At 38.7% G+C, this 10,167-nt stretch overlaps 1 protein-coding gene across 10 annotated transcripts in view; it reads left to right on the forward strand.

The window, feature by feature from the left end:
- MITF (melanocyte inducing transcription factor) overlaps nt 1-9,868 on the forward strand; it is a 221,504-nt gene extending 211,636 nt beyond the window's left edge. For all 10 annotated transcript variants that reach the window (XM_030917320.1, XM_010382480.2, XM_030917575.1 and 7 more), the window contains 2 exons: nt 851-998; nt 6,370-9,868. In XM_030917320.1, coding sequence (XP_030773180.1) covers nt 851-998; nt 6,370-6,771 — 550 coding nt within the window. In that variant the 3' untranslated portion in view covers nt 6,772-9,868. The remainder of the gene's footprint in view (nt 1-850; nt 999-6,369) is intronic.
- Nucleotides 9,869-10,167: the final 299 nt, after the last annotated feature.

Consider the following 10,167-nt stretch of genomic DNA (forward strand, 5'->3'; position numbering starts at 1 on the left):
GAACTTCTGTTTTGTTCTTAATGTAACCCATATGAGGATCAATTACTTGGTGACTTGTTTAACGACCCTCTATTCACCAGTTCCACCTGATACTTGTAGATGAGGAAATGGATAGAGAGAGGCTAGATAGCATGCCTGTGATAATTCTTGATTAAAAAAAATAGAAGGATGCTGAGTTTATGCCACAAACAATCTAGTAGTGCGATCTCACAGATCTGTTTTACCATCGTTTACTCTGACTGAGTTAACTTTTATAGTTTTAGAAACCTATAACTGTTTAATATAATGTTTAAGGAAACTGTAATCAACAGACCTAAATTTAAGTCCTGACTCTACCATATGGTGCTATGTGGCCTAGGACAAGTTGAATTGTCTCTGTTTCAACATGTGCATGAAGTCTCTATCTTACAAGGTGCTTGTCTGGGTTAAGTAAGACAATGTGTACAAACTGGGTGGGCAACACTAGGCACGTGGCAAACACTCATGAATGGTAGCTATTATTAATGTATGATTATCTCATTTTCAAAATTGAATGCTTTTAAAAAGGATACAATGGACTTTGGGGACTTGCGGGGAAGGGATGGAGCGGGTAGGATGGGGGTGATGGATAAAAGACTACAGGTTGGGTGCAGTGTACACAGCTTGGGTGGTGGGTGTACCACAATCTCAGAAATCACCAATAAAGAACTTATCCATGTAACCAAGCACCACCTGTTCCCCCAAAACTATTAAAATTTAAAAAAAAAAAAAAATTTAAGTTCAAAAAAAGAGATATGGAATGCTTTGAATATTGAATTTTCATTGAGCCTCAAATCCTAAAAATGTCTGTTTTCCTCCATTTCCATTGTAGAGACATGCGCTGGAACAAGGGAACCATCTTAAAAGCATCTGTGGACTATATCCGAAAGTTGCAACGAGAACAGCAACGCGCCAAAGAACTTGAAAACCGACAGAAGAAACTGGAGCACGCCAACCGGCATTTGTTGCTCAGAATACAGGTACACGGCCTAAGTTGTGTAAAGTTTACTGCTTGTTACCAACCTCAAGACAGTAGAAAGATGGATATAATGAGCCATGGGGGAGTTGACTTACATGATCCTAACACAGTCAGTCCTTATTATTTGTGGATTCTGTATGTGTGAATTTGCCTACTAGTAACCCCAAAATCAATATCTGTGGCACTTCCACAGTCATTCTTGGACATGTGCAGAGTGGCAAGTTTGAGCTACCCATGGCACGCATTTCCAGGTGAGGTCGAATGACCCTGCCCGAGGCTGACTGTCTGCTTTCTGGTTTCAGCTCTCATCCTCTAAACAAGTGCTCCTTTCGTGGTCTGTTCAGTGCTTTCTACATTATTGTTTCTGTTGGTGATTTCGCTGTTTAAAATGACCCCCAAGCATAATGCGGAAGCAATGTCTAGAGTTCCTGAGGGCGAGAAGGCCATGATGTGTCTTACAGAGAAAACACAGGTGTTGGATAAGCTTCTTTCCGGCATGAGTTACAGTTCTGTTGGCTGTGAGTTTAATATTCACGAGTCAACAACATACATTACATAAGGTGACCTTCAACAGAAACATACATATAACAAGATTAAGTGTTGTGACTGGGGTTTCACAGGAACCTAACCTGTAATTCCCCTGGGAACAGTGCTTCAGTGTTCACCCATTCAGTGTTCACAGTGACTTTGTAGAACATAAAAAACATAAGCACTGACTATATATGTTAAATAAGAAGATGCCTTAGTATTTGCAGGGTCTAGGAAGCAGTTGATGATCAAAGTCTGTGTTTATAAGGAACTTGGGGACACCCAGAGGATCTTATATTAAGGACATAATTCCTGGAGATAGTTATAAATAGTAGAATTGTAACATATATCTTTAACTTAAACTATACACCCTTAGAGGAAGACATACTAATTTTATTAATATGTACAAGTTGTGCGTCATCCTGTTCAGTGGGTACATGCACGAGTGTAAACAGGAGATGGGGAGTTCCTCTTCAGTGTCAGCTCCTGGAACTTCTCTCAGGTGCTCAGCCTCTCTTGTTGGGTGAAAGGGCACTACTTCCTCTGAAATGATCCTCAAAAACAGACTCCCTGTATAAACCAAAGGGGGTTTGTGAGGGTAATTTTAATTTGCTGACTTTGAACAAAACCTATCTGTAAGAGTCAACGACACCATACCTTCTTCTTGAGTAGGCTGACCCACTTTTTACTAGATTTTGCCAAAAAGCAAGGGTTGTCTTTCAACTTTTCCAGTACAACTGTTCATGGAGTTATTTTACGCAACAGCAGTGAGAAGTATGACACCCTAGAGACCATTGTGTTTCACCTAATGGTGTTCCTCCTGGACGCTGAACTTTTCAAACAGAGCAATTCACTTATAATAATGGTCTCCAGTCTTCTGAATGCTTATATTTTGAAATTTCACATCTCTCATTCACTGCAGCGATTCCTCAGCTGCGGGACGGGGAGGTGGGAAGCCACTTCCCTGTTGGAGTGCATTTTAGGACTCTGGGTAGTGAAGGAGAGGTTGTGTGTAATTTGAAAGCCCTCCTTTCCCCTCCCCTCCTCTACCTTGGCTTTGGTTGTTGGCTTTATGTTCTGTCTCTTCAATAAGTAGCTATAGGTATTTAATCTCTTGAACGTAGTCTACCTATTTATAAAAGCAGCTTGTCGGCCGGGCGTGGTGGCTCACGCTTATAATCCCAGCACTTTGGGAGGCCAAGGTGGGTGGATCACGAGATCAGGAGTTCAAGACCAGCCTGGCCAAGATGGTGAAGCCCCATCTCTACTAAAAATACAAAAATTAGCTGGACGTGGTGGCAAGCATCCCAGCTACTCATGAGGCTGAGGCAGAGAATCTCTTGAACCCAGGAAGTGGAGGTTGCAGTGAGCCAAGATCACGCCCCTGCATTCCAGCCTAGGTGACAGAGTGAGACTCCATCTCAAAAAAAATTAAAAAATAGAAATAAAAATAAAACCAACTTGTGGCCGGGCGCAGTGGCTCACGCCTGTAATCCCAGCACTTTGAGAGGCCAAGGCAGGTGGATCACAAGGTCAGGAGTTCGAGACCAGTCTGGCCAACATGGTGAAACCTCTTTACCAAAAATACAAAAAAAAAAAATTAGCTGGGCGTGGTGGTGGATGCTTGTAATCCCAGCTACTCACGAGCAGGAGGCTGAGGCAGGAGAACCCGGGAGGCAGAGGTTGTGGTGAGCCAAGGTTGTGCCATTGCACTCCAGCCTAGGCTGCAGAGCAAGACTCCGTATCAAAAAACAAACAGAAAAAGCAGCTTGTACTAATGTGTCGTTTCCTTCTACAAGTATTAAAATGTAATAACTATTTTGAAAGAGTAGCTAGGTTTTGTTTTATTTTAGGGTTCCAAACATGTATATTCATATGAAATACGAATATTGTGAAATATGTGCATTGGAAATTCCATGGTGACGATATCTTGATTTTCTTCCAATGACGATGTGAGGCAGCCTTCAGAACTTTTGCATATCACAGAAAACATTATTAATTAGGAAAGTTCTGCGATGCAATTAAGCCAGAGTTCTCTAGATGAGATTTATCACCTTATTTAGAAATCTGAGTAATGCTTTAATCAGCTGATAAATATTTTTAATTAGACAACAAAGGATTAGAGTAAGATGTTTGCCTCTTTTAATCCAACTTTATTATTCTTTTTCTGAAAAGACAATCTGCATGTGTGGAAGTGCTGTTCCTATTAGCATGTTGGTGTAGACTTACAAGAGTCCATGTTTTCAGTATGGGCCTAAGGGCTTTCTTTCATTTTCACTCTAAGTGATGCACGCAAAAGTTTTCACAGAAGAAAGAGCATGAATCCTTAATATCAGTGAAACAGCCATTTTATTAAATAGCCCAGGGCTTTCCAATGATGCCTGAAGAAACTTGTGTTTCTGGAGATTATTTAAAGGAACTTGAAGGTACTTGTGTGACATCTCAAGCTCCTGGCTTTTACTCATATTGCATCCAAAGAAGGATTTTGCAAACCCAAAAACCTTGAATTTAGACTGAAACATGGCTTTTCAAGCACATATGTTTCTCAGCTTGTGGGCAAAGGTTGAGAGGCCATGTCATGTGGAGAGTCCTTCCCCTCTCTGATAAGGAAAGGTGACTTGCTTCAAATTTGTATTCTCTTTCTACGTATTATTGTTTCACATAGAAGGGATAGCATTGGAATGGAGAAGCAGAATGCTTATCAGGAATCAATTACAGTCTCTATGGTTCATTTTAGGAATGCCCAGGGATATACTCAGAAAGGAAAAAGAGAAAGAGCTTGCTTGGAAGGCATTTTGCAATGAGATACAGGGGGAATCAATGGCATTTAGTAAGTGTATTACTCAGTTAGTGCGGCTGTAGTGAAGTGCCACTGACTGGGTGGTAAACAAGAGTTATTTTCTCACAATTCTGGAGGCTAGTTGTTGTCCAAGATCAAGTTGTCTGCAGGGTTGGTCCCTTCTGAAGCCTCTCTCCTTGGCTTCTAGATGCCCGTCTTCTCCTTGTGTGTTCACATGGTCTTTTTTCTGTGTGCATCTGTCCCAATCTCCTTTTCTTACAAGCACACCAGTCCTACTCGGTTTAGGCCCACCAGTATGATCTCATTTTAAATTAATCGCCTCTTTAAAGGCCCTGTCTCCAAATACAGTCACATTCCAAGGTAGTAACGTTAGGACTTCAACATTCAAATTTTTTCCAGGACACAATTTAGCCAATAATAGGAATGTATGTGAGGAAGGAAAGGAAAAAAGTTGTTCATCTTATAGATGAGAACTTACTTGTTGAGTTAAAAACATACTTTCCCTTTGCCATCGTGAAATGGGTTAAATGATGCTTCTAAAACTTTAGTTACTTGCATAGAACTTTCACAGCTTTTGCTATCACTACCAAAACTTTTTAACTTCATGGCACTCTTAGTGTTTTAGCAAGCTTTTTACCATCCCCCTAGACCAAAAGAAATACCTACTCTTTTTGTTAGGTCCAAACAACTTATTAAGTATTTAGGTTCTAACAACTTGGTAGCCATTTGAAAAAATAAAACATATAAATTGAAAGGAAAATAGCATTTTTATTTTGTTATTAAATAACCATATTACTTACTAACTGGATGTGTGTGCCTGTTGGGCACTGCACAACTTCTAAAGTCTCTTGGAATCAGACTGGACACCACCACCCTTGTTGCCCAGTCCACAGCGATGTTCATGCGAAACTTGTTTTTCTTTCATCACAGCAACCGCCAAAAGCCCAACTCTGCAATGATATGACGTACTTGAAGAGTATATAGCACAGTCTGATGCTGAAAGAGAACTATCTTGAGTTTAGTAGTTCTCAGGTAGTATTGCCATTTCCCTTGAAATGTTAGGCTATCTCCAGTGCTCTGTGAGTTCATTGGGGACCTCAGTGCACAGCTGAAGGACCATGAAACTATGTTACTCTTTACTGAATATGTTTCTTTTTTCTTTTATTTTGTTTTTCTTTTTTTTTTTTTTCTTTGAGATGCTGTTTCACTCTTCTTGCCCAGGCTGGAGTGCAATGGCGTGATCTTGGCTCACTGCAACCTCCACCTCTCAGGTTCAAACGATTCTCCTGCCTCAACCTCCCGAGTAGCTGGGATTACAGACGCGCACCACCATGCCCGGCTAATTTTAGTATTTTTAGTAGAGATGGGGTTTCACCATGTTGACCAGGTTGGTCTCGAACTCCTGACCTCAGGTGATCCACCCCCCTCGGCCTCCCAAATAATATTTTTATCAGCTTGCATTTAAAACTTCATTTTTGTATTTTTTTAACTTATCCTCAGTGTGAACATTAATATCTGCGAGAGACCATCTCTCTCTGTTTTTCATACATAGTCAAATCTATAAAACACCTAAAACTTTATTTCATATACTACCAGTGGTACGTCTACTATACTTTGGAACATACAGAGCTTATTAATTTAAAAGAACAAAAAACTTTTATTTTGAGGATTTATTGTTTTCCAAGTATCTGATTTTTAATAATAGACTTTATTTTTTAGGAGTTTTTGGTTCGCAGTAAAATTGAAATGATGCTGCAGCTATTTCCCATACACTTCTTTCCCCCAAGCACGCACGGCCTTCCCCATTATCAGCATTCCCTACCAGAGTGGCGCATTTATTAGAATCAATGAACCCACAGTGACAGTTCATTTCCCTCCAAAGTCTATATTTTACATTCCCTCTTGGTGTTGTACATTTTGTGGGTTTGGCCAAATGTCTAATGACATGCATCTACCATTACAGTATCATATAGAATGGTTTCACGGGCTTAAAAGTCCTCTGTGCTCTGCCTGTTTCAGTGTTTTATCTTTACTCTTATTATAGGAACTTGAAATGCAGGCTCGAGCTCATGGACTTTCCCTTATTCCATCCACGGGTCTCTGCTCTCCAGATTTGGTGAATCGGATCATCAAGCAAGAACCCATTCTTGAGAACTGCAGCCAAGACCTCCTTCAGCATCACGCAGACCTAACTTGTACAACAACTCTCGATCTCACGGATGGCACCATCACCTTCAACAACAACCTCGGAACTGGGACCGAGGCCAGCCAAGCCTATAGTGTCCCCACGAAAATGGGATCCAAACTGGAAGACATCCTGATGGATGACACTCTTTCTCCCGTTGGTGTCACTGATCCACTCCTTTCCTCAGTGTCCCCCGGAGCCTCCAAAACAAGCAGCCGGAGGAGCAGTATGAGCATGGAAGAGACGGAGCATGCTTGTTAGCGAATCCTCACTGCACTGCATTCACACGAACTGCTTCCTTTCTTGATTCGTAGATTTAATAACTTACCTGAAGGGGTTTTCTTGATAATTTTCCTTTAATATGAAAATTTTTTTCATGCTTTATCAATAGCCCAGGACATATTTTATTTTTAGAATTTTGTGAAACAGACTTGTATATTCTATTTTACAACTACAAATGCCTCCAAAGTATTGTACAAATAAGTGTGCAGTATCTGTGAACTGAATTCACCACAGACTTTAGCTTTCTGAGCAAGAGGATTTTGCGTCAGAGAAATGTCTGTCCATTTTTATTCAGGGGAAACTTGATTTGAGATTTTTATGCCTGTGACTTCCTTAGAAATTAAATGTAAAGTTTAATTGAAAGAATGTAAAGCAACCAAAAAGAAAAAAAAAAGAGGAAAAGAAATCCATACTAACCCTTTTCCATTTTATAAATGTATTGATTCATTGGTACTGCCTTAAAGATACAGTACCCCTCTAGCTTTGTTTAGTCTTTATACTGCAAACTATTTAAAGAAATACTGTATTCTGTAAAAGACAAAAAAAAAAAAAAATGCAGTCTTTTCATGAAGATTGTCTGGTTAGAAAACATAACTGATACCAACTGAAACTGAAGGGAGTTAGACCAAGGCTCTGAAATTTAAAGTCTAATCTTGCTCTCTTTTATTCTGTGCTGTTACAGTTTTCTTCATCAATGAGTGTGATTCAGTTTTTCATAAGATATATTTTATTTTGAAATGGAAATTAATGTCCTCTCAAAGTAAAATATTGAGGAGCACTGAAAGTATGTTTTACTCTTTTTTTTTTTTTTTTTTTTCATTTTTGCTTTTGATAAGAAAACCAAACTGGGCATATTTCTAATTGGCTTTACTATTTTTATTTTTAAATTATGTTTTACTGTTCATTTGATTTGTACAGATTCTTTATTATCATTGTTCTTTTCAATATGTTTGTATTAATTTGTAAGAATATGCATCTTAAAATGGCAAGTTTTCAATATTTTTACAACTCACTGGTGGTTTTCCGCATTCTTTATACACCCATGAAAGAAAACTTTTATGCAAGGTCTTGCGTTTAAAAGACAGCTTTGCGAATATTTTGTAAATAACAGTCTCACTCAGAACTGTTTTTGGACACATTTAAGGTGTAGTATTAATAGGTTAAAACCAGGCTTTCTAGAAAGAATAAACTTGCATATTTATTTTTAGGATATGAAAATAGCAATATTCTTGGAGACCGATAACCATAGTGTTAATACGCCCATTCTGGTCATTTAAATTGGGGTTTATTTCAGCAAACTTGCTGAATTTATTTTTGAGAAAGAAATACTGTATTGGCAAATTACTGTTACTTGATAACAATGTTTTAACAAGGAGCAATGTTGTAAAGTTAGTTTCAGTGCATTATCTACTTGTGTAGTCCTATGCAATAACAGTAGTGTTACATGTATCAAGCCTAGATGTTTTATACAGATGCCATATAGTGTTATGAGCCAGGCTGTTGAATGGAATTTCTCAGTAGCAGCCTACAATTGAATAGCAAGTGGCATAAAGCATATCCATTCAGAATGAAGTGCCTTAAATATAGCAGTAGTCTTTTTTGGACTAGCACTGACTGAACTGTAATGTAGGGGAAAGTTTCATGATGGTATCTATAGTCAAGAGGAACATGTAGCATGGTGCCTATGTAGACAATATAAGAGCTTCCAATTTTCCTTCAGATATTTTTAATATTAAATATATTTTAGTGACAGAGTGCCAACTTCTTTCATCAGGAAACCTTATTCAGGAGGGTTTTTAAAAAGTGTTTAAATGTCAAATGTGAACTGGTGATGGGTGATGGAGGGTTCAGAGAGGAGTGATTGTCAGATGTGTGAATGGATGGTTTAGGTGAAAATAATCAACTGCATAGTTCCCGCGCACGCTGGGCAATGAGAATCCTTGGAAACATTGGTGATGCTATCAGTTTTATAGCTTTATTACTTAAGGGGGTAGGGAAAATTAGTTCCCATTCTTTCAACCCCCTTAACTGTATAGCTGTTTTCCTAGAATAGTGATGCAAATCTGCATGAACAACTAATTGTACCATAGTGTTCATTGATACAATCATAGCATTGTCTATTTTTCTCTTCATATTTATATGGGGGGGAGGGCACTGGATGCAAAAGTTGAAGATCATGATGCTATGATGTTAGTTTTCCTTAGCTGATTTTGAGGGTTTTTAAAAATAAAGCAAGATTGACTAACCTACGGCCAAGGGAACAGGACCATGGTTAAGCAACCATATAGAAAGCTTTGTTGAAAGAAAGTATGGCATCTTGTACCACTGCCCTGACTGTTGCAACTCCTAACCTTGCCATTGCCTGCCTCCCCGTCCCCTTCTCCTTAAGAGACAATTTCTGCAGGTGGCAGGTGAGCAAACCCAGGAGAATGCTGCAATCTTGGGGGTGGTTTTATTTATTTATTTTTTGCCAAATAGAGTGTGGATTCGTTTTAGGGGCTAGTTAAGCCAAGAGGCAGTGGTTTGGGCTTGTTGTTTGTAACAAGAAAATGATCCACACCACTCCCCCCATTCCCGGGTGCAGAATTGTGACTCGGGGTTGGGCCTCTGTATGGAGTGACCAAAATGCCAAAATTGTCTGTCTGCCTTTGAGTAGGGCAATGGAAATACCAAACCTTCTGACTTTGCCAAAAAGCATACAAGCAACCTGGTCATACATAGGATGACAAAATTCTTTCTGGTTGTTTTTAAACAATAAAGCAATAAGAACAAATACAATACATAGGAAGTTAAAAGCACAAAGGAATGAACTTATTAATATTTTTGAAAAATGCACTGGGAAAAAGTTGATGTCAATAACAGTATAAAACAGCCCTATTTCTTGATAAAAATGACAAATGACTGTCTCTTGCGGATGCTTGGTACTGTAATGTTAATAATAGTCACCTGCTGTTGGATGCAGCAATAATTTCTGTATGGTCCATAGCACTGTATATTATGGATCAATATTAATGTATCCAATGAAATAATCGACTTGTTCTTGATAGCCTCATTAAAGCATTTGGTTTTTCACATAGTGGTGGCCTATTGTGTTAATGCCAATTTTGAATGTTATCTGCCTTATCAAAAAATGGTAGCGCACATTTTCTTCTGATTTAATGAATAACAAATTGCATGAAAATTTAGAAAATGCCAGTAAGTACTTTTTTTGTTTAAAATGCCATTCTAAGATGTTACTTTTTGGTTTTAAACATTTTTGATTACTTTTTGACTTACACTCAGATGAGCTATAATTATGCAGCTTTTTTATCCCCCTCTGAATTTGGGGAGATTTTAAACTCCCAAATGCCAAGACTTCATTTTAGATATAGGAGT

Source organism: Rhinopithecus roxellana, chromosome 1, assembly GCF_007565055.1.
Source record: "Rhinopithecus roxellana isolate Shanxi Qingling chromosome 1, ASM756505v1, whole genome shotgun sequence".
Classification (NCBI taxonomy): domain Eukaryota; kingdom Metazoa; phylum Chordata; class Mammalia; order Primates; family Cercopithecidae; genus Rhinopithecus; species Rhinopithecus roxellana.